The sequence below is a fragment of the Dreissena polymorpha genome, chromosome 8 (assembly GCF_020536995.1).
Source record: "Dreissena polymorpha isolate Duluth1 chromosome 8, UMN_Dpol_1.0, whole genome shotgun sequence".
NCBI lineage: Eukaryota > Metazoa > Mollusca > Bivalvia > Myida > Dreissenidae > Dreissena > Dreissena polymorpha.
Genome location: NC_068362.1, coordinates 41,042,626 through 41,068,791, shown reverse-complemented (window position 1 = coordinate 41,068,791; position 26,166 = coordinate 41,042,626). Strand labels below are relative to the sequence as shown.

The following is a 26,166-nucleotide window of genomic DNA, read 5'->3' as shown; positions in this document are numbered from 1 at the left end:
GTAGGGGGAGGGGGTGGGGTCTGTGACAGTTGAGTTATTTCCAACAGTTGAGCCTCATTCTGTAAAATCGGGGCTTAATGCATGTGTGTGCAAAGTTATATCCCGAATTATCCTGTGCACGTCCCAAAAGGCTAGTCAGGGACGAAACTTTCCGTCTTTAGCTGACGTGTTGGGTAAGGCGAGAATGACTTCAACCCGAAGATTACATTAAAGCATACCGTGTTGACCCTTATAAGCTTTTGCATACTGCACAGACTTTTCTAGGACGACGCTCTAAGCACACTCACATACCCCACTTTCCCATAGCGAACCTCATAAACAAAATTATACTAACCCGTAACTTGCAACACACTTACTGTATTTGTCATCCAAAAATTACATAATGTATGATACTCTGCCAAAAAAGTAGCGTTAAGGGGACACATCCATAAATTAAATTAATGTTTTCAAGCAATGCATTTGAGCCGAGCTCTGCGAAAAAGGGGTTTAATACATGTGCCGTAAGTATAGTCCCAGATTAACTTATGCAGTCCGCACAGGCTAATCAGAGACGACACTTTTGCCATAAACTGGATTGTCGCGAAGGAGAGACTCTATAAACGGGAAAGTAAATAACAGTGGAAAGTGTCGTCCCTAATTAGCCAGTGCTGACTGCACAGGCTAATCTGGAACGACACTTTACGCACATGTATTTAACCACCTTTTCACAAAACACGACAAAGTGAATCGTCTTTTCACAAAACTGACGAGTTTTGCAACAAGATAAACAGTACAGTGGAACAAATGTCATTCGTGATGTCAAAAATCGATTTGTTTATCTGTAAAAAAATAATATAGCGTGTTTATTCGACCATTAACGAGCACGCGGGTATTATTAGTCCGGACTTGCTCGTTGTTCTTTAATGCATTATAATTATAAGCAACCTTTTCGGCAGTTATGGTAAATGCCTTGTATACTAGTACGTATATCTACCCTTACGATCTACGAAGCGCGCACTTTAAACCTTCAAATCAGCGGAATAATGCCATAGAAACGAGGTATACGTGTACATAGCGGTTACTCACAATAGGAACATGGTGCGATATAGAAACATAAACTGTGAAATATGCGAATAAGATAATTATGTGAATTTTACGTTATTTAAGTACAGGAGTATTGATAAATGGAGGCAACACTAAAAAGGTGGAAAAATACGCGTGTGTGTGTGTGTGTGTGCTTTAAAAAAGGACCTTATGGTGTTAGCGGATTTACAGCATAAGTTATTATAAACTTCAATGCATCGGTATAATTCGATTAGGACTAGTCTGCTAATATGATGTAAAGGAAATTGATAACAGGTATATTCAAAAGATATATATATATAGAGAGAGATAAAAACGGTTTGTTTTATTTCACATTGTTATACAAAATGGGATAGTTTTTAATACTATTCGGATTGGATTTTATGGCCTATAATGTTTGAAAAAGAGTAATGTTTTTAAAAGGGCCATATCATAAACATATTTCTAAAGGGGCAACTTCCTTTACAAATCTGAATTCGACAAACAAGGCATTTAATGAGGCACAAATCTTGCTATATGCAAGAAGAAAATAAAACATTCATTCTTATATGTATATGGAATGTATTTGTTTATTCATTGTAATGATCACACGCTGACGTCATGTATGTGAGCTTTTTTATATATCTATAAATTGTACAATTGTAAAACCAAGCATCAAAGCGCAGTTTGGAAATGCGATGTCTACTGTCATTTCTTCGAATGGCTACCCAGTCATAAATTCAATACCAATTTGTTTTTTATAACTTTTTTGCTTATTTGTTTTCATCACATTTCTAATTTCATATAATATTTGTAAATGGGATTTGCAAATGGCATAAATAGTCGACTGGATAATGTTGGAGCTAACCGAGATGTCAGCCTATCGGGGGAAGAATTGGTAAAACCGTTAGAATTAAGCTAGTTGACAAATGTATTGTGTGTACACAATAAAAGGAAGAATGAGCTAAGCCTAGAGGTTATTTAGTTGCAATAATACAACTCTCATCTTTATAACCCAAACGGATGCTGAGAGTTGCACTGCGCCGTCTTTTGTTCAAATGTGCAACATGTTCTCACCAATGCAAAGGCTAATGAACACTGATTCTGCAAAAAACTTATCAACGTATACCTGTCTAAAGCATAAACTCATGCATATGGTACCATTAAAGAATAACATAATTGCTTTTTATTTACTTTGTTTCCTTTTGTACGCTCTATCCACTATATTCGGAACTGTTTTAACGTTGCAAACAAAGTGAAGCTATCGGTTTGGTCACAATACACCAATCTTATTATATGACAAAAAAATCTTGCTGAAACTTGTGGCACCTTTGATGGCGAAACTTACTGTTAAAATTTATAAATAAATTTATATGTACATTTTTATATAGGATAGACGAGCCTATAGATTGAGCCTATGATAATTTTTGCTATGGCGGCTCTGGGAGTACATTTGCATCCCTTCATAAATGCAATCGCAGTTTTGCGCATAGATTTCATGCGCTTCACTAAACAGACGTCGTTGGTTACCAATTAAGTAAAACGATCGATCAACTTTAAAATTATATTAAATTTACATAAATTGCAGCCTACGGACATTATCCTTTGAATGCAACCTAAAATATCGACGATATTTCAACACACTATTCTTACTGACATTTTCATCTTGAAATTTCGAACAGTGTAAACATTCGACGACTAATAATATTATTTAGTCTGTTTCACTATTTCCAAATTTATATTCGACGTGTCAAGAGTTAAGAGGTTCAAAAGATGTGCCGTCCATGATACGTGTTAAGGCTGTAAAGGAATCGTTAACTTTTATGTAAAATTATGTTATTTAAAGTAAACACACGGCCACTTTGGAAATGACGGTACAAATCGGAACAAAATCATTCGCTTAAGTTTACATAAAGTTGTAAGGTTTGACTTATATTTATTTTCTGGTTTTCTTACAGACATTGGTTCCTACAAAACGAAACGTTTTTGAAGTTGCAGTCAGCCTAATGAGACCGTCGCAGAAATCTGCCAGAAAAACATTGCTAGAATGTACAGAGGGAAGCAAATGACAGCAAACAAAGAAGGCCACGTGCGGAGAGCTTTTGAAAGCGTATGTAAAATAGTGTATGTCTTTAAGAAAAGCAGCTAGAAAATATGGTTAATTATACGGATTTATGTATACAGCGTATCAGTGGAGACGTGTAGACATATTACAATGATCTCGCACACGCCGGTCTGGTGGGTATCAATATGCAACAGTTAAAGATTTGATACGTCATTGGCTTTAAAGCAGACACAATTTTGTCAAGATTTTGCAAGTGCTTGCAAAACGTTTATGCGAAAACTTATACTGAATGAAAAAATAGCTTCATTGTCAACAAGAGATTGCCAAGCAATATGGTCACCTACCGGTGAAACTCCACCGTTGTCCCATTTTTTTTTTCATATATTGATTGCCATAGCAACAAGAATTATTGACGTAGGAACAAAATGAAATGGCGTGCATAATCTCCATTTTGCCATCTATCAATGTTTCAAGTTTCATAAAAAAAATATGAAGAACTTTTCAAGTTATCACAAGATCAAGAAAAGTGTGACGAACATACAGACATACTGACAAAAAGACTTACAGACTGACAGACGGAGCGCAAACCATAAGTCCCCTCCGTTTTCACCGGTAGGGGAAAGTAATTAGCTTGCATACCATTGGCAGTCAATATGATATAAATAGCGTGAGGAGAAAGAAACTCTCTGTGGAATCCAAGCCTTGTAAACAGCGTTGCACCGATGGAGATTCGAAACTCACGGCCGTTAATCACGGGCGCCATCTCGTGTTTGAGATGACTTAATGACCTAATAGATCTGTTTGCATGTTTGTAAAAGACGGAGCCAATGCCAAGGCGGCACGCTAAAAACAGGAGGTGGCGCCCATGCATATGTATAGCTATTTTAAAGTTGCATATTTTATGTTATGGTTTCTTTTATGTTTACATGACTAACATTTATTTTTGTAAGTTTACTTCTTCAGCACATTAAAGTCGCATGCGTTTTTAATTAGAAAAACGTAGTTTTCAAATAATGTCTTGATGGATTTAAACGTTCGACTTTGTAAGATAAGAATATTAAACACGTATTATACAAACAAGTTAACGGAACAATATTGAGCTATCTTAATTGATAGGAGTTGATAGTAGGAAAAACAATATATATGAGCTTAATTGAGATTCGTTGGCGTTTTAGAAAATAAAGAATTTGGATTAAGGGACACAAATCATCGTTTCAAAAGTAGTATTATCTTATATTTATTTCGTGAATACTGTATGTAATAATTTAGTTATTGGTTTTATTGAGTATTACATTTTTGGTATATAAAGTACACTATGTTTTATATGGTGACATCTTAATCGAGGTGGTAACTTATATATTTAAAAAAAATACATCTTATTTATCATAGAATGTGTTTATGTTCTGTAAATTTGGCTTTCGTATGTACGTTGAAAAAATGTAAATATAACAACTATCATTATCTATAAAATGTACGTCATGTGATGATTTTATTGCGATACGACTGTTTTTTATATATCCTGCATTGGTGCCACTTTCTATCGTTATCGCCAACAATTGGCGCCTTCTCTTTTGGAAAAATTCAAAATTATCTTATACGTCGGCAAAAATCCAACATGTTTGTGCATGCAGCATGTTATACATGTTGTATGCAATCGTTTGATGTCGTTAGTGATTTAATTGGATGGCCTTTGCTCTTCACACATGAACAGAAACCCCACCATGCCACAACTCATAAAGATTCTTACGTTTTTAAATGTATGTTTCTGTACATTTTTGAGATGTATTAATCCTAGCTGAATAGCACTGTATTGCCCGATTAAAAATGCGATATATGCTTTAAAACATATAAACTCTAATCACCATGTAACAAATTTTCATGAAATTTCAAAACATCCGGGCCTTAGCGCCATCTCGGATGCTGCATTGGCTCAATATATTAAAGTATCTCAAAAAAGGTTGCGCCCGTGATTAACGGTCGTGAAACTAGACAAAAGACCGCAAAGCTGAAGTGACCAATCAGATATCAACAACGAGATAAACGTGTGTTTATTAAAGATTCAAGGGCTTCTTGGTAAACAATATAACAAACTTGACAGTAAAGAAATGAAATAATAATTCAGTTCATATGACATTTTATTGCTGACCGAAACATGTTCAAATGATACTTTCAATTATAATGTTGAGACTTAAACACAAACAAAATAAGGTAAAATAGATAAAACATGCTAAAATCTAGGAGTCTTTATAAAAGTGCAATTAGAATAAAAGAATAAAAGAAATATGCTTATGATAGAAATCAAACAATGACAATTCAATAGAAATTCAAGACTTACACTGGAAAATGTTATCAAATAAAAATATGCAAAGACGTTAGTTATTAGCAGTAGGAATTTTTTAAACTATTTTGAATCAATAAATGACCCTAACTCTAGATTTTATCGTTCTGGTGAAGTCGCTTTGTCTTATCAGGACCGATACTTAAATGGAGAATTAAATATATTGTTTATTGAGTTACATGTAGTATTTACTGATCAAGACAATATTAACGCTTATTAGAAAATACATAATGGAAAATAAGGTGGCCGTGATTATCTGCTAAATGAGATTATTAAATGTGTAATAAGTATTAAAAGTTACTCAAAAGTTGTTTGTACTCTATTTGTTTTTGAGTTTGGACATTTTCATGAAGGTTGGTGTAAGGGTTGTATTCTTTCGTTACAAAAAGGTGATAAACAGGATGTAAATAATTACAGAGTGATAACATTATTAAATACTTTTGGGAAATTATTCATTAAGGTCATTAACATTAGGCTTAACAATTGGTCTAAGCAATATCATGTCTGCATATTGGCACGGACAGGATTCAGGAAAAATATGGAAACTGTTGATTACATTTTTGTATTACATGGGTCATTAAGTATTTATTAAGTGAACATTCACTATGGTATGTCATATTTGTTGATTACACCAAAGCTTTCGATTATTTGACGAGGGATATGATCTGGTATAAACTGTTGAAGCTAGGCGTTAGAGGAAAAATGATTGCTATCATAAAATCACATAATCTATGTATACACATGTGAAATGAATAATACACTTGGGTAACACATAAAGTAATGAAGGATATTTCCTGTTTTTGTTTAGGAGTAAGACACGATGACTCATTATCACCATTACTATTTTCTACTTTTAATAATTATGCAATGCAGATGAAGCCATGTCATTACATCATAACGCCAAACTAGACAGTGAGAAAGCGTGTCTATGTTTTTGAATTGTGAATTTTACCTGGTGTTTGGGTGCAATTTTCATTGACACTTAAACCTCATTTGGGCTTTACTTTTAAAGATGTTCTTATTTACTTAATATACCTATGTTACTGTATTTTGGGAACGTATTACTGTTCTATACGGATGTCATGTTGCAAACTTGTGTGTATGCGAATGGAAAAAAAACATTCTCACATTTGGAATACTTTCGTTGAAATAAAAAACAAAACTTTAAGCATTTTTATTTTTAAGTTTGTCTCAAAGTGAGCGGTTTACCTTTTATTATTTATTCTTCGTTCACTATATACGATTAAATGACACAATCATGATAATAAATGCCGTTCAACCATTAAGTACATCGACGATTTACCTGCCCATAAGTTGTAAGCTATTACCTTGTTTTATTATGCAGTATTACACATGCGTGACCCAGTTTACGTAGTTAACACTGTGTGTTAGGTAAAATGAGACATTGTGTTGTATTTATAGACGGTTTCACACTGTGATTAAAACTACGGTAAGGTAACGGGCTGTGTTTGTGTTGAATTAACATACAGTCATGCTAGTGCTGGGTGTTTGTGCACATTGTAAACTACTAAGTGTATGTTGTTTTTAACCCAAAAGGTATATTAAATAATGATAACAAATTATAAAACATTATTTTGGACAGCTCGGTAGTGAAAGCACATGTAGTTTAAACTTTTATCAAGCCTCAAAACTTATGCGCATCGGCTCGGTATTTACTTTTTCTTTATCTGTGTATTTATCTTAATGTCCACGATAGTTTAACGAGGTAGTTATCGGATGGTATTCAGGTAATACTGGAACACAAGTAAACACACAAACAAGGAAGTGATTATGCAATTGTAATCAACGAACGTTATAATAAATAATATCCTGTATGTTGTTTTATATTATTTTAGCCAAGATAACTGGAGTTTAATTGTAAACCAGCCTGAGAAGATCAGACTCGCGCGACTATAGGCAGATCTGTTCTTGGTGAGTAATAGTTTTGTACATTTTTTACAATTATGTTCTGTCTATGTAATGCCGATTCCTTTAGCAATTTCGACAAGTATTACAAATTGGTGACTGGAATAAGGATGAATAATTACAAAACATTTAAGTATTTTTCAAAATTTGCACGATCATTTTTTATTTCAATTGTGATGGAAAAACCTTTGGTAAAACATGCACTAGCCGGCAAGCAACAGCTGTTTATAAGTTACATTTATACGTTGAATAAGATTAAACAATTAGCTCCCCTATTTATTCCTATGCGTTCGGCAAAACCTTCCAGAAAAACATGTGTTTTCGCTTTCGATACGTAAAACAATGTTAGTAATACAAGTAATAGTAATATAATACGGAGACGAAGATGAATAAATAGTGTTTTCAGTGGGATTTGTAGTATTAGTAATATTAGAAGTAAAAGTAATCAAGCGATATTCAACTTAAAGGTTGTGATTTTTTGTTTTCAGTTAAAGCTTTATATATGTTCAACAATAAATATGTGTTTTTGTATACTGGATATAATGCCATACACTAGTTTCCACAATAATAATAACAAATCTTTATGAGTATCCACAAACAAGTATCAGCTATACATTCAAGTGTAAGAATTCTATTAATATCATTTCTCTAGATAACACACACATGATTTAAATAAGTTGTTTTCTTCGTTAACATGGTGCATTTAAAAAAAATCAATGGACAAATTTCTCATTCAATGAAACATAATAACAGTGGAAGAGAGGTGACATGCACTCCTCTTTTTTTCAATCACTCCTATTTTTAAAATTGCACAACAAAGAGCGGCAGTAAATAAAACGGGGTACATTAAACAATTAGTCGTTCCCGCGAGTTTGTAAGTCGTGGGAACGTAAAAGACAAAAAGAGGAGTTCAATTTTAAAACGAGGACTGAATGTCACCTCTATGCCACCGAAAATAAATGAATGATTCATTCGCCTACTAAATTTCCAATGACTCGCTTTTAACATCGCTGAGCAAATATGCGCTTTCTGGAAACGGCTAACCAATCGATTAATTGCAAACAAGGTTTCGATAAAAGTGGTGGATAGACCCACAATTTCTCTCACGATATAGTTCTTGAATGTGTTTAGTTTAATGTCTGCGGTATGAATCAATAATTATTATTTGTTTTGAGAACTGTATGAAAACTCCGTGTTGTATTGTGTTAAGTAATACTGTGCTAATTGCGTTTAACTTTATTTGGTCATGTAAACTGGCAGTAATGGGTTTGAAGCGTGTGGCAATATTTATATAATCTACAAGTACAAATACTTTTAAAACTTTTTTTTTCAAAACTGTAACTCATCGCAATTTAATAGTAAAAAGTCAACATTTAAAATGCGCCAACTGAATCGTTAAAAAGAACATGTATTGTGAAGTGTGCTCAATCGTTGACGTAACAATTTCATGTGTATAGCGTGGACTATATAACCAAATTGTGGTGTGTAAGAACCATTTTTATCACAGCGTAAGTATGTTTTCTTGGGTTCATCAATAGTGGAGCTTAATAATTTAAATACAAATGTATTAAATTATACATAGTAGACGATATGTGATTAATACTTTACATAAATATTTCTCCTAATGATAGATGTATTATTCCATATTTGTATAGCACGTTCTTTAAACAAGCTTCAAAAGCGAATAACTAGTAAAAAATATACACATAGAATGACCGAGATAACTAAACACAATACAAGTGTATGTATAGCCTAGAAGATATATAGCGTTGAAACATAAATTAGCATAACTTATATTACTAAGATGTATCCGAAATTTAGATGATTATTGCTGTTGTTACAATCCATTTTGGCAAACCTTGTAAAAAATGTTACTGTCACAAAACGATCCAGTGTCAGTGTTAAGTGAAGGAAAACAATCATAACAGCAGCCATGTATATCTCTGCAAACAAGTGTTTTTTTTCAGAGATGATTTAACTGAATTATTTATAAAAAAAGGAGCACCACATGCTGGGTTTGTGGTTTTATAATTATGTAATGTTGTCTGGTGTAGCTTAAGTGAGATGATAGCGATATTTTAAACAATCGAATATATTGACAACTGAAGTATGTATGAAATTTCAAACATGAATTGATTTAAATCCTTTGTTACTTTTACATGTTGCACTTTATGACATATCTCTATTTATATTTAAGCTATAAACCATTAGCTATTTAATGAAGTATTTTAATAAACTTTGCATTCAAAATTATTGTTGCAATATATGTCAATTTAAACGCATCGGAGCTCCATACCGTTGGTTATAGCCGCAATAACCAACGGTTATCCGTCAATTCACGTGACGTCACCACAACAATGAAAATCAAATAAGGTAGTCTTCATTCATAAAAAGTGCATGGACAATATAACTGACGTCATACTTATAACCGTTGGCATATCGGGTTAATAACCCACAGAAAGCCTCCTTCTCATTCTAATGTGCATGCGTGTGCGACTGTGGTATAATTAAGAAATAATCGACGTTTAAGCGTTGGTTATTGCGGTAATAACAAACGGTTTGGAGTTCCGATGCGTAGGAATTAAACCCCGAGCGCGTAGCCCGAGTGGTTTGGTAACAAGCATCGGAACGACGAACCGTTGGTTATTACCGAAATAAAAAACGCTTACACGTCGATTATTTTGATTCTAACACGATTTCATTAATAGTTTATCCGCGATTTAAAGGTTAAAAATGAGAATTATATTAACCGAACGTCCTCCACTTTTCAGCGAAAACCTGACGTCACCACAACAATGAACATCACATGACGTCGTCTTCATTCATAAACAGTGCGCGGACAATCAAAGTGACGTCACTTTAAACAACTGTTGATATATCGTGGTGATAACCCATGGTAAGCTCCCTTCTCATTCTAATGTACATGCGTGTGCGACTGTGGTATAATAGTATATACAGTATGTAATATGTTTTTAAATACCCAATAAATGTAATTCAATGTTTTAATTAAACAAACTCAACTCCTGAGAGTGAAAGTTTGATATTGTTATAAAGACACGAATGTATATAGGATTGAAATGAATGATGGCAATAATGAAAAAATATCTAACAATTTAAGTTGTAAATGATAAAAATATATATTTAAAGACCGCCCGAATGGATTTCTTCGTATACACAAAAGGCGGGTTAACAAGCTTTGTGCATACATGGTTTAAACATCACTGTACGCTGAATCTAAACATGAAACATCTGCAAATGCATTTATTGGATCACCGTAGTTAATTTTATTTTGTATAACACTACCTCGCCTAACGCCTAAAATATGTGATGGTCTGTTAAACAAAAGATTTACATCCAATTGTGTCTGCCCCATCCTGCCTTTGTATATATGTTGACATTCTGTCTAAATTCTTTTCCTGTAATGTATCTTGATGATCCCGATAGTTCAACGTGGTAGTTATCGGGTTGGATTCAGGTAATACTGGAACACAAGAGAACATACAAACAAAGAAGTGATTTTGCATTCTTAATCAACGAACGTTATGATAAAAAAATATCGTGAACAGATGTCAGTTACATCAGAAAATAAACAGTGCGCGGACAATTAAGGAAAATTTATTAAAATAAGATGTAACCTGTGTTTTATTTTGTATTTTTATAGACATGTTTTGTTTTCATCTTTATAGTTTTAAGAGATGATTGAATTCTTCATTAATGTGCTCATTCGCGTGCTATTTCCTTTAGTAAATGTATTTTATCGGTCGTTCCTGCCTCTTGGTATTTCTCGTTGTTCGGCACATACATTGATTGATGAGAATAATGCGATTATCTTTTGATTCCAACTGATCTTTTATTATTTATAACCTCTTCTACTACATACCTGCTATTTACGAATGTGAAAAGATTGACATATGAAACATGCGGGCAATACTTTTTATTAATAATAGTAGTGTTGCATTTTATCATCAAATTTTTTTTTTGAGAAGCAGGTAACACAATAGATAATTTTGTGTTAACATTCGCATTATTTTCCTTCAGGATAGAGGAAAAAATAGTTTGAAAATATATCGGCCGTTCTTTCCATGCATATTTACAGCTGTCCCCCCATCAATAAATCACGATATGTATCATCTAAATTTAGAATCGGGTACGAATTTTAGTTGAATATTCATGTGGTCAAGATGAATTTATTGTATTATATCCTCATTGTAAAAGAACGTATATTCGACATAACTTTTTAAAATGACGATTTTTACATTTTAAATATTTTTTTGATGCAATTATGTATTATACGAAGTGTTTAAACTTGTCCCAATTGTGGTTGGCGAATAGTTTGACGCTGTCCGTAAGAAGAACGAGACAAATAATTTGACGCATGGTGAAATGTATTAAGTAATACACTACGATAATTATCAAACTGCATTAAACTATTGCTACTCAATAGTTTATTTACAATATAAAACAGTACATAACAGTACAATTAATTGGGAAAGCATTTATGTATAAAACACATTTTTTATTTTGACGTACATGGTCATCGACCGATGATATGCACATACTTTATAGATTATTTATACGCTAACTAATAACTATAAAAACTAATTACATGTACTAAGCATGAAAGGACACCTTCTGTGGGATAAACTATATTTGACATCCTTTACGAAGAACGTTCCATATGAACAATTGCAAAATGTACATAAAATGCAAAAATCCGACATTAAAATTCGTTGTTAAAACATCATCAGAAAAAGATAATGTAAAACTCATAGGCCCAGCCCATTGTGAGGTTCTTTTATTAAACACACAACCTCACATTTATTAGCTAAGGCCCATACATAAGTGCAATGTATGTATATACATAATGTAAATGACTTAACTGCCGCTTTTGATTAAACAAGAAACAATTTTAAAGTTTAGGTGTTCTAAACGTAGTTTTTTAAAATGCAGGAAATGCGATTGAATATATGAAAATAGACAGAGATAATATCTTAATTGATCGAATATTTTATGTACACTTACCTACCATGTAACTTACCATCTATGTTATTACGGCAGGTATGTTTTCTCGAAGCCATCCATAAAATAAGCATTTAATTAAGAAGATGAAATAGTAAAAACTATTGTATTTCAAGCAGAAGATTATATATACTTATCATATTGTTTCTAAATATTCCATATGTGTACGGTAGTTTTATAAGAGCTATTCCCTCTAACCCGAACGTCTTCTCTCAAATGAAAACAACACATATGAGAAATACAGCTTTTATATTGGATAAGCCTGCATACTACCGGATGACACAATGCAATTCGTAATGCGTTTATACAACATACAAAAAGACATCATTATTATACATTCGATGTTCTTTACAAATATGCAACATGGTAATCATATATATATATTCATGAGAACATTTGTAATTCATAGCCTTTTACCTACAATTTTTGGAAAATTAATGTGTATTACCGGTCCTTATCGCCAAGCTGAATGACAAGTACTCGTGCATTCAACCCGCATATGCCTTTTTACAACGCCCTCTAGCGGCGACTTATCTTATTCAAGGGAAATAAATTTTCCTCTAATTCACTTTGTTCAAACTAGGAAAATTATATTTCCCTCTCACCCGAACGTCTTCTCTCAAATGAAAACAACATATATGAGAAAAACAGCTTTTATATTGGATAAGCCTGCATACTACCGGATGAAATTAAAGTTTGGGCAATATGATATATGAATGACAAGAATTCAATAACACTAAGTCTAAATCTCACAGTCCAAGTGATTTAGAAACTAATAATCTAGCTTCAATATCATCTTTCACGTAACCGTCTTTTGCACTGTCACTAGACCATCGACCATGTCTCTTAAAGAGTCTGTCCCTTACACCCTGATTAGCAGCACTAGTAGCTCCTCCTGACCTCAGCGAATGTAAACAAAAACTATTAATGTCTTCAACATGCGGTTTAAACGCTTCTTTAAACTGCTCACGCAAGCTTGTGTATGACATAGATTTGTTTTTCTTTCTTGGTATATGTCCAGTCTTTGTCTTAGATAAATTACAAAACAGAAAATCATCACCATTTAAACCAGTCCAATCAATATACTTTTGCAAATTCACATATGGGCATAAAATATTTCCCGATTTAGCAATCACTGTCCAAGAACCATCTTTATACTTGTCTGTTTTACTGCATTCAATGAACACTTTCATATATGTATTATCAAACATAATATCGCACACTTTCAATTGTAAAAATTCAGAACTGCGCATAAACCCCGCATAACCCAATAAACTGGCAACACTAATATTTGATACATAACATCTTTTTCCTTATACAAACGAGTGTACATCGATAATAATATATCAACCGTAATAGGCTCTTTTTTAACTACTCGACAAGATAAAATTATTTTTGCTGCTACTAAAACGTTCATTACTAACTTAGAGTATGTAGGAGTATTTAATCCATGTAAATCATGCATCCATTTTATTCCATAAAAAGCAGAAATAGCAGGTGCTGGGATTTTAGCGCTATGAATGATTGACACTAAATACAACGCAACCGGAAATGCCTTCGCGGCCAGAATCTCCCCAGCTGATTGCTCAAAGCCCAGTTCCTCTACCGCATGAATGCGTATTCATATTTTGAACATGTACTGTCTGCTCTGCTTTTTCGCAATATGTCCGGGAGTAGCTCCACCCTGTCCGCCAAGACTTCCGGTAGCGCCTGTATCTCATCATTGTGTATCTTAGAAAACATATGTAAAAAGAAAAAAAAGAAAATTTAATACAAAAAACTTGTTTACACAAATATAATGATCACAATTTTTTTAACATTTATACTTTTAACATCAAATATTTATCACATCAATTTTGATTTACAAACGTTTCTCAAACGTTAAATTTGAACAATCGTCAATATCCAGACAAGCGTCTTTACAATGTCAATTTTCTGAAAAGCATCTTTATGACAATGATTTACAAGCGTCAATATTCAAGAAAATCGTCTTTACAATATCAAAATTGTAACAAGCATCTTTCGACCAAAATTGACAAAGCGTCAATATTCAGACAAGCGTCTTCATAACCATGATTGACAAGCGTCAATATACAGACAAGCGTCTTCATAACCATGATTGACAAGCGTCAATATACAGACATACACATGTTTTTAATCTGACAGTTCTATGGTTATTTCTGTCCAAATCAAAATTATTTGATAATTCAAATCTTAAAATCCACAAAACATGCGAGCATGCCAAATTTCAAATCTGCGTAACCGAACATACCCTTGCCACTTTTACATGGCGTATAAAACCGTTTTTCTCTTGGTAAACTAACGACCATTGAAATCTCAGACTTAAATTGTCCATGTGGGCATAACAATGGCCAAAATACTGCTGACGTCCAGTTTGGCACAACCAATACACCCCGTGCTCTATCAGTTCTCATTTTATTCAGAACTCTTGGAATAATAGATATTGGCGGCACGAACAAGCCTATGTCAAATGACCATGGGGTAGTAAAAGCATCTATACCATCTGATCCGGGATTCCAATATCTTAAATAGAATCTCTCCAATTTTCTGTTATAATGAGATGTGAACCAGTCAATTTTGAGCATGCGAAAATATGCAACAATAAATGCAATCAATTCGTCAGTTATACACGCAATCATCAAAATCTTCTATCCTGGACAAATAGTCAGCTCTCTCGTTATTATTCCTCGGTACCCACTCAATCTCTTACAAAATACTGTTGCTCAAACATACTTTGAAAATAGCCATAGCTAAATGCTGTACTTTCCATTTCCGAGAACCTTTCTTTACAATAGCTACAACACCTTGATTATCCGTAAACCATTTTACCCTTTAATTGGCAAACAAATATTTGAGGGAACACAAAACCCTGAATACAGCAGTTAATTCCCTCCATGTTCACGACATTTGTGCCTCTTCAACCGACCACATTCCATGTTAGATACCATTTATCGCGTCAACGAAATAACCACCGTACGCTGCATAGCTCGCGTCGGAATAGACAACCTTAGTACATTTGTGAGAATCAAAAATATCCCTCTTATTCATATGTAACAGATTTTCATTCCAAAACATTATTTCCTCGACACTCTCATCGGAAATATTTATTTGAGAATCCCAACATTTTGCTGTGAGAATATCTAAATTCAAATATCTTGTCAAAATTTGGGATATATTACCAATGGCAATCGACATAGATATAATCTGACCGACAAAGCTAGCGATTTTCCTAACTGGAATGTACTTATGTAATCTTAATTCCTCTAACAAAAAAGAGCAAGTGGCCATAGCTTTATCAGTCCTGTGCGATGCTATTTGTATCACGTCTTGTGACGAATCTAATATCGCACCTAAGAACTGCACAACCTGAATAGGCACCCAAATGCATTTATCTGTCTTAGGAATGAAGCCAGCACAAAGCATATCCTATTTCACCTGCGTACCTAATAGCAAAGTACTTTCATAAGTATCAGAACAACCAAACCCGTCGTCCAAAAACATAACAGTACAGATTTACCTTCGCTACGCCACTTTTGGACTTAAGGGCAACAAATCCTGGTCCAAATCCAACAAACTGAAGATAACCCAAACGGAAGAACCCGAAAATGGAAATATCGCTCTACATTGTCCTTACCCTTCCTAGCAAACCCTAGAAATTCCCAGTGTGGTTCAACACTTTAAATGAAATGATAGGGAATAGTTATATCATATTTCACTATGAACAAATATTTTTTTCAAAAATGACAAAGCAACTTTCAAATCTTCGAATCTTACACTTTGCTTATACAAATGCATATTTACAGCCCTCAAATCTAAAATGAGTCTTTTCTGTCCATTACTTTGTTCTGATACAGTCAAAGGATTTTTAATAATTGGTGGTACGTCAAACACTTCAATAAGGTTACGTTCCAGCAAATGTTGAATAGCTTCAGAGACAAAATCAGAATTAATATTAGCAGAATATTATTCTTCAATACCTGTCTAGGGGGATGGAATTTTATAGCCAAATGTAATAACATCAAGAATGTATTCATTAGCCCCAATTCTCTCCCAAAAATCAATGTTTTGTCTTAAGCGTCCCCGTACTATATTGTCTTTTACTACTTGCTCATAGTCAAACTAATCTATTGTAAATCTATCAAAATCATATCTATACTAATCATCTTTAATTGTATCTCAATTTTCGCTGTTGAAACTACTGCTTGGTGCCGGAAACGGAACTGACTGTGTGGCTGGTGCCCGGACCTCTGACGACGTACGGACATTCGCGCCGAAAGTGAGAAAACTCTCCACATGCGAAGCAGCTGTCACGGCCGGTTGCGCTGGGAATGTAGCGCTCGCCCCTCGGTTACCACGAAAAAGACTTCCTTTTCCGCCCGCAAACGTACCACGTGTAGAAGCGACCGAATATGACGCGAACCGCTTTTCCGATGACGTGGAATACGGATACTTCCTCTTATCCGCTGTCCTATGTTTCTTCGTGGCGTTATTGTCCGCCCTGGAGATTTTTGCATCGTCATCACTATCGCTGGCAACCAGGTTTGATTCGTTAACATTTACAATGTCCCATCCTCCCTCTGACGTATCCGCGATACGTATCAACTTGTTCCTTTTCCTTATCTATTTGCACGCCTCCGTAACTAATTCTCGACAATATTCGTCTTTCCCATGTTCTCTGCTCCATTCGTTTTGTTTCAAAATGTCTGCAATTTCTTCGTTAAAATCATGCTGTAACTTGTTGCTCTAGAACCGCAACGTCATTTCCTTTTCCTTTTTCAAACGTTTCGCCTCCTCGAAGGCTGTCACGGCCGTGCCTGTCAGTTCATCTTTTATGTTCTGAACCATAAATTTCTGTTCTCTCAATTCATCGAACAACAAATTTAATTTCTGATGCAAACCCACGCCTTGGTTTTGCCCCGCCATGTTTATACACGCCGCTGACACTCACAAATTAATGTGTATTACCGGTCAATATCGCCAAGCTGAATGAAAATTCCTCGTGCATTCAATCCGCATATGCTTTATACAACGCCCTCTAGCGGCGACTTATCTTATTCAAGGGAAATTAATGTTCCTCTAATTCACTTTGTTCAAACTAGGAAAATTATATTTCTCGAAAACAGTAGAACATCTACGCATATGTTGTTATTAAGTAATGCACTAACAACCTTTGGCATAATGTAAAAACATTTAGGCCGTTTCCTGCCTAGAAGTTCTGCTCATTTTTATGTTATATACTGGACAAACATTAAGAGGTGTGATAAAACATGTGACTTCGCAGTTCCTGTCAAAATTTATCTTCTTATCAGGGTTCCAATGTGTATACTGATGCCGAATGCAGAGTAGTTAAAACATTAAACGTCTATTTTATTACAGAGTAAAACAACATACTAAATCGATGAAATGAACTCAGATGAATACTTATTAAATGTTAACGCAGATATGTTTACATATATAAATACATTTATGCTACACAAGCAAATAACGTTCATGATGTTACTGTTATCCATGCTGAACTATCTCAAATTTTTTAAGTCTGGGAGAGATATTGAGTTTATACCAAATCATATTTATTATAAATATCATTTTAGATTCCTTAAGGTTCAAAACGCAAATCACCTTGGCCGGAAGTGTATATATAACGCTTACGGTGACGTTAAATAGAAAGAAATTATTTATAACATATACACTTCAGAATTAAGCAAACCGTCTTAGCACGAAATTCACCAAACGCGTTCTAAAACAATGACCATTTACCATCATTTGGTATTATCGTCCCGAAATAACGATAGTTCATTTAATCACAATCGTTAATTTCTTTCAGTTTCTTGCCTTTGGGAAGTAAGCCCTTTGGGGTATTTAAGACGTCAATGCTTTCAAAATATAAATGTACGGGTTTATCATATAGGAAGCGGTAAAATAACCAGAACACGTATATAAGAGACTATATAAAGTATAAACAGTATAAAGTATTTTATATAATATAAAAAATTATTTAATCCGGTTAAATGGTTCATTAGTTTGAATAAATATTTATGATAGACACCTGTTTGTGTTTTTTTTCAAATATCGTATTGCTACTTATATCGTGCTATTATAAAAGTTATCTATAACGCGTTATTTTTCATATCAATGGTGATGTCCAGCTGCATGTCAGGCGCTTTTTAAAATTCCCTTATCCCTTGCCACAACTGCGCATTATAAGTTTTCGCAAAAAACGTTTTGCAAGCACTTGCACACTCTTAACCAAATTGTGTCTGCTTTAAAGCCAAGGACAACTCTTTAACTGTTGCATATTCGTGTCCACTAGAGGGCGTGTGCGAGATAATGGGAATGTGTCAATACTTCTCCACTGTAATGCGCATATTGCATACCATTCACTATTGTCAAACCTGATATTTAACAAAAATCCAATAATAACTTCCCATACTTATTTACAGTTGTATCAAGGTTACATCTTGGTAAGTTTACATCTTGTACATAATCTTCAGGTAACAAATTTTCTGGTCTTTCCTCAACGCAGGCATTAAAATGTACGCATATAAGAAATCACAGGTGGCATACTCATACCTATTTTTAAATTACAAATGTCATCTGTAATCAATTCAAAAACAATTTTTTCTGAAAGGACTGTCTTCCACTAACTTGTGGGGCATGGTAAACTAAACATTTTATTTAATTTTTTATGTATATTTATTTACCTTCATTTACCTCCATTCATTACAAAACTTATTGTTAAGTTGCATGTTAATTTGTTAATTTATAATATATACTATATATACAATATAATATAGTAATATAATAAAGTTCCTTCAACAATTAAACTTGCTTGATATAAACAGGTATTGCTATACTAGAGGTAAATACAATTTATGCATAACATTATATAGATGCAAACATACTCACACGGATACATATGCCATGTTATAGTAGAAAAAAAAGTTTGTACTGCCAAAAATTATACAATTTAATCAAACACAGTGGTATAAAATGTTAAAAGCAAACAACACACTTCAATAAGATTATTCTATTGATCTACAAATAGCTTTACAACTGCCCAGTTTAGTAGTTCCTTTTCGTGATATTTTGTTGAATTTCCCCATGCTAAGCAAAGATTATTGTTCAGCCCTCTTATTGAAGGTAGTAGACCATTTATCTTGCATGCACATATATACTTTGTACTTTCTAGGAAAAGGATATGTTTATCAGTAATGTTAATGCTTGTAATCCCAAAGAGTAATGTTTGACACGAAATCTCTTTATATGTTTGCACATTATGTGACACTAAACATTCTACAACATAATTTAAAATTATCTTTGTAAAAATGCAATCCCAGAACATGTGTAATATGTTTTTTTCATTTTCGTTACAAAAGGAACATAAATTACCATTAACAATGTTCATGTTATATAGCAAATATTCGGTTTTAAAGATTCTGTGAATAATGCTTTTCTGGAATCATTGAGTGTATGTGTCTCTAGATATAGTAAAAGAAAGTGTATGCACTTTTGTCCATTCAATGATGTTAGAAAGTGTATTCCATTTTAATGGCACGTGGGTACATCTATATTATATCTATTACAATTATAAACACGTGTATTTAAAATTATAACCCTATACTATGCTATTTAAGTAAAATGATATAAATGGAGATTTTTTTTTTATAACTGGAAATCCTGATAATCTGATAAATGCCTTCACAGTTCTGATCAAGCCTTTATAAAATAGGAAGTTAATGTTAACACCAATCCGATTTGCTTAAACAGATTGTTGTAAAAACTTTCCAGAAGTGCATACTATTTTTCATACATATATTATTCCCCTGTCATACATATTTTATTATATATACTTTTCATACCTATCTTAAAATTGTGGTTGTAAAATAAAGGCATATCAAAGATATCTTCACACTTACTGATATTTTGTTTATTAATATGCTCATTATAGCATGTAATGACATTTTTATTAATGTTTTCTATGTATGTTGTCCCTAAATTAAACATTTCCTTCACATCCAACATAGAATATAACAGTTAAAACCATTTTCCATTGCTTGATACAATTTAGTTTAACCATGTCATTTTGATTGATTTCAAAAGCATATATATCAGTCATGGCCACTCCTCCATCCTCATATGATTTAACAGCATCGTATGTTTAATTTTGTATGGTTCATCCCATACACAATTCGAAAACAGGCTATTTATCTGTTTTAATACTTTTTCTCCTGGGCTATGAAGAGCTATACACAGGTGTGTAAAAAGGTGAAGTAAGAGAGATTGAACACGAGTTATCTTTCCTATGGGTGTTAAAGTTCTCCGTTTCCGAAAATGTATGATATTGTGAAGCTTTTCAAAATTATTGGAAAAGTTTATGTCTTTCATTTTCTTTAAATCAACATCAAATATTATGCCTAAAACAAAACAGTTGTTTGTGTACTAGACTAGTTTAGATTTAGTTTTTTATTGATTGTATGGTGAACTGTTTGGTCATTGTTATTTTAGTAGAAACTGAGTAAGAACTAAGCAAAGGTTTGTCTTTGTTAGAAGGAAATTGTGACAGGTGAAAATTATGTGGTAACACAAATAAAACAAAGGTTATGGTTTTCAACAAGGGGGACAACTTAGGATGGATATTAACTTTTTTTTACAAAGACCAAGCATTAGAAATTGTTGAATCATTTACATACTTAGGAATTGTGTTAACTACAGGAGGACTTTTTGCACATACTTTTGAAACACTTGCAAGCAAAGCATCAAATGCTGTTTTTAAGCTTAACGTATATTTAATAAATTATCCAACATTTTTAAAACATATCAAATAAGAGTTGTTTGATCAACTTGTTTTACCCATTTTAAATTACGGGTTAGAAATTTAGGGCTTCACTGTAACAGTGGCAATTGAAAGAAGTCATTTATTTATTTATTTTTAAATTCCATGTGTAACAATTCAAACATATACTAATTTTGTATATGGGGAACTTGGAAGAACACACTTGATTACTAAAAGAGCCATTAATGCAATAATGTATTGGTTAAAAAATATTCAGTTAGAAGATCATACGTATGTAAAGTGCATTTATAACCACATGTGCGAGAATTTTATAAATAAACCAAATAATCATTTTTGGGCAAAATTTATTTGTAATCTGTTGCAGACCTTACGCATTCAATATGAATGGCTAAACCAAGGTGTAGGGGATGAAAAGTGTTTTTACCCTTGGTAATTCTAGAATAAAGTAAACATTTCTCCAAAATTGGATGTTAGAACTGCATGATTATTTAAGAGCAATCAGTAAAAGGCAGTTTTGTAAATGTGAATTGCAACCTTACTTAAACAATGTTAGTACTAAAAAGTTTAGATCTCATCTTTATATATTAAGGGTACCATCGTTAACGCATATCTGTATACACCCCTGAAGAAGTCATACGACCCACTTTCACTGTTGTAATCTTCATGCATAGGTCATTGGTTTTATATCGTTTTATTTCCATTTTATTTCATATCTGATAGGTGTTTCTTGTTAGATTTATTTTTTAGCAATCGCATAAACAACAAAGGTATGTAATATGGATCCATTACACCCATTATTGCTTCTTCTTCCTGTATTTGCGTTATGATGATCTTAAATATTAATTTTATGACGCTATATTTTTAAATCTTTTTCTATAAAGAAGGAATGTAGTAGATACTTGTTAGTAGTTTCATTTCATCGTGTCTCAAAAAGTCGTTACTCCCTTGCTCTGGTATCTTTCCTACCATTAAATGATAATTAAATTGAATGAGTTTTAATTCCCCTTTATTATTGTTTTATTTGAGTTACAATGCTATGAGTTTAATTTTTATTTACAATTAAATGTTACATGAATATTGCTGGGCCAAGTGTGAGGTTGAGCGCTCTCAAACTGGTTTAAACCCCAATGCTTTGCATTGACCGTTCCAAGGCGGTGACCCCAGCTTTATTCTTATTTGTGTTTATGTTGTTTTGTATTGTGCTGTTTTGTAGTGTTTGAGAAATTGGTTTTGATGTTATCGTTATAGCTTTTATTGTTAAATAGATTCTTAATACTGAAATCCAAAACGAAAATTGCCTTGACCTTTTCATGTATTGATACCAACTGATTGTTTATGATAATAATTCAATACTGCTTCAGCAGCTGGAGTTTCACTTCTTTATATTTTATATGGAATTAGATAGATGGCATAAGCCTGAAGCTTTACCTTTTTCATGATGAATATAAGTTTTTATTAGAATGTTCCTTATATGATGATATTAGGAAATTTTATATAAATACATATTTCTGGAAAAGACCAAACATAATATAATTGAATTTATACAATCGTATAAAACAAGCACCAACAGAAACTTAGCTATGAATGTGCATAAAGCATTTAGTCATGGAAACATGTATAGATAATATTATGATTAATTGTATATTATTCATTCCTCAAACTTGACTGCTCGCTTTCTAGTAGATTCGACTTTATTGTTTTTGATGTTATCGTTATAGCATTTATTGTTAAATATATTGTTAATACTGAAATCCAAAAAAAATGGCCTTGACCTTTTCATGTATTGATACATTATTTATCATTTAAGACATTCAATACTGATCACATTTTTTGCCTTTATATACGTTACTATGTTTTGATCATGTATACTTATGGACTGATGTCTATTACATATGTTGAATAAACCCAAACCAATAAACAATCTATTATCAATGTGGCCATAATTAAAGTTTAGCAGTGACAAGGATAAAGGAATTGTTCAATGTTTGTTATGGATACGATTTTAAAATAAGGCCTTACTTTGTGTGATACATACATATATATACATAATTATGTTTAACATATACATATACTTTAATATAAAAAATCGTAAAAGTGATAAAGTATGGTTTAATTACTGATGAAAAACCAATCACGCATATTTACACAAAATGTGTGTATGAAATTTACCCCCTGCCTGCTAATTAAATTTTATTTAAAGGCTCATTCAAGGTGACAAATCCAATTATTATGCTTATAAACTGGTCTATTTTGTCCCCAGATTTCAGTTCATCTTGCATAAAAATGATCATAACACAGCTATAGCTGTTTCATAATTGGAAGAAATGTTTACAACTTTGCAAATAACGTGGTGTGTAGCCTCAAAGCGGAGACGTATGCTAAAAATAGCCGAAATAAAATTCAATTTAAAGCGGGTATATACGATTTTTTATATGTGTTTAATTGTAATATATTGATAAAATATGTTACAATAACGCAAAATAGGCAAGAAAAATTATACATTAAAGCCGAATTTGATAAAATGCAGCAAAGACAAATTAGCGCCCCGAGCCGATAGTGACGTACATATTTTCCTACAATGACCGAAGCATTCCTCTTTGTATTAGGATCGGAGTAAGTGTTCGTGTGTCGTATGAATAGATATCCTTGCAGGAATTCAAATAAACCGTTAAACTAAGTTTAGATTCACATCGTACATGTATGGTATACATGCTGGCGAATTCGGCTGTACACCCGTTTTCAATTTCAGAATTAAATATCTGGCTTATTTCGCATTTTTCGACACATGTTCTTCTTAACTTTTATTTTAATTTATATTAAAAAATACGTTTTTTACACAGTTTATATAAATTCATAAATATTAGACAAAATCGTATATACCCGCTTTAAAGTCTATTTTAGACAATTTTTTACCAGCAGAAAGTAACTTATTAGATCAATACAAACGTTTCAATCATTAAGAAGACACCCACTTTGTGAGTGGTACCGGAAAACGTTGATAATCAACGATATATTTTGGTGACCTCAGTCACCGGAGTGCTTGAGTAAACAGCGATGATAATAAACTGATTGTTTGTAAACACAATTTACTTGGAGGACACTGTATTTAGAGCTCAAAACAAGTTGTATTGCTCTTTTTTATATGGTAATATACAATACCATATATATATATATATATATGGTTTGTTGATAACTTTTATAAATAAAATATGCAAACAATATTTAAAATCGGTACTTATTACGGATCGTCACCTTTAATGAGCCTTTAACAACATCAATTAAAATTGTATACTTTTGATTTAAATCAACTTGAAGAACTTACTCGTTTATGGTGCTAACGGATTAAGCATTTATAATACATATATTCGTTGCAATCAATAAGTCAGTCTTTCAAAGCCACGACTGATATTGTTTGAATTTATATTTGTTTATAAAAAATAAAGCGAAGAAACTATTGAACTGACGGTATAGATCGGAATTATTTTTATTCACTAATGGTCGTTTAATGTTTTAACGTTTGACTAGTATTACGTTCATGGGTTTTGCAGACAGTAGGTCCTTAAAAAACGAAAAGTTATTGAAGTTGCAGCCCATCCGATGCGTCCGGTGAAAAAAAGCCAGGCAAATTGCTAGAAAATCCAGAGAAAAGCGAATGACAGCACTCAAAGAAGCCCATTTTCGAACAGCTTTAGGAAGCGTATTTAAAATAGTGTATGTCTTTAAGAAAAGCAGCTGGAGAATATTGTTAATTGTACGCATTGTGCGCGTTACAGTGGAGCAGTGTTGACAATCCCCATTATCTCGCACACGCCCTCTAGTTGACACCAATATGCAACATGTAAAGATTTGATAAGTCCTTGACTTTAAATCAGACACAATTTTGTTAGGATTTTGCAAGTGCTTGCAACACCTTTATGCGAAAACGTATAATGAACGGTAAAAAACAAGCGTCAATGTCAATAAAACAATAACCGTTGGGAAAAAATAAAGCGTAGCTCTGAAAAGGATAAGGGGATTGTTATCTGTTTTGTTATTGGTACGATTTTAAAATAAGGTCTTACTTTGTGTGATACATACATGTATTGACGAAATTATTATTCACATACATATGTACTGTAAAGTTAAAATATCAAAACAAACGATAAACAAAATGTTAAATTACTGATGAACAACAAAACACGCAAGTGGTCAAAAGATGTGTACATGAAATTCATGCCGGCCTACTTATGAAACGTTTTTAACTGCATGCATTATGACTATGTTATTTTAATTTAAATAAATTTCAAGAACGTATTCTTTTATGGTTCAAATGGATTAATCGTTTACAATGCAGTAATGTGTAATAATCAATACGGCAGTCGTCCAGAGCCTCGACTGAAATTGTTTGAACATTATATTGGTTTATTAAAGCAAAAGCGAAGCCACTTCTGAACTGACGGTGTTTATCGGAAAAAAAATTCATTCACTAGTGTTTGCATAATGTTGCAACGTTTGACTAGTATTACTTTTATGTTTTTTGCAGACTATGGGTCCTTCAAAACGAAAAGTTATCAAAGTTGCAGCCCATTTGATGAGTCCGTGGCAGAAATATGCCAGACAAATTGCTAGAAAATACAAAGGAAAGCGAATGACAGTAGTCAAAGAAGCCCATGTGCGGAGAACTTTACAAAGCGTATGTAAAATATTGTATGTCTTTAAGAAAGTAGCTAGATAATGTGGTTTATTATAAGGATTTGAGTACACTGCGTTACAGTGGAAAGGTGTAACCACCTTCCTATTATCTAGCACACGCCGGTCTGGTGGACATCAATATGCAACAGCTAATGCTTTGATACGTCCATGGCTTTAAAGCAGAATCAAGTTGGCTAAGATTTTGCAAGTGCTTGTAAAACATTTATGCGAACATTTATAATGAACGGAAAAATGAAGCGTCATGGTCAATAAACAAATCATCGATGCGAA

General features: G+C 33.0%; 1 protein-coding gene across 2 annotated transcripts in view; it reads left to right on the top strand.

Annotated features, from left to right (window-relative positions):
• LOC127841681 (uncharacterized) overlaps positions 1 to 26,166 on the top strand; it is a 255,857-nt gene that overhangs the window by 198,126 nt on the left and 31,565 nt on the right. Inside the window, exons 2-4 of one of the 2 annotated variants that reach the window (XM_052370739.1) lie at positions 7,301 to 7,376; positions 10,142 to 10,266; positions 25,727 to 25,876. In XM_052370739.1, the coding sequence (XP_052226699.1) occupies positions 10,264 to 10,266; positions 25,727 to 25,876 (153 nt within the window). In that variant the 5' untranslated portion in view covers positions 7,301 to 7,376; positions 10,142 to 10,263. The remainder of the gene's footprint in view (positions 1 to 7,300; positions 7,377 to 10,141; positions 10,267 to 25,726; positions 25,877 to 26,166) is intronic. The other variant, XM_052370729.1, reaches the window with a different exon arrangement.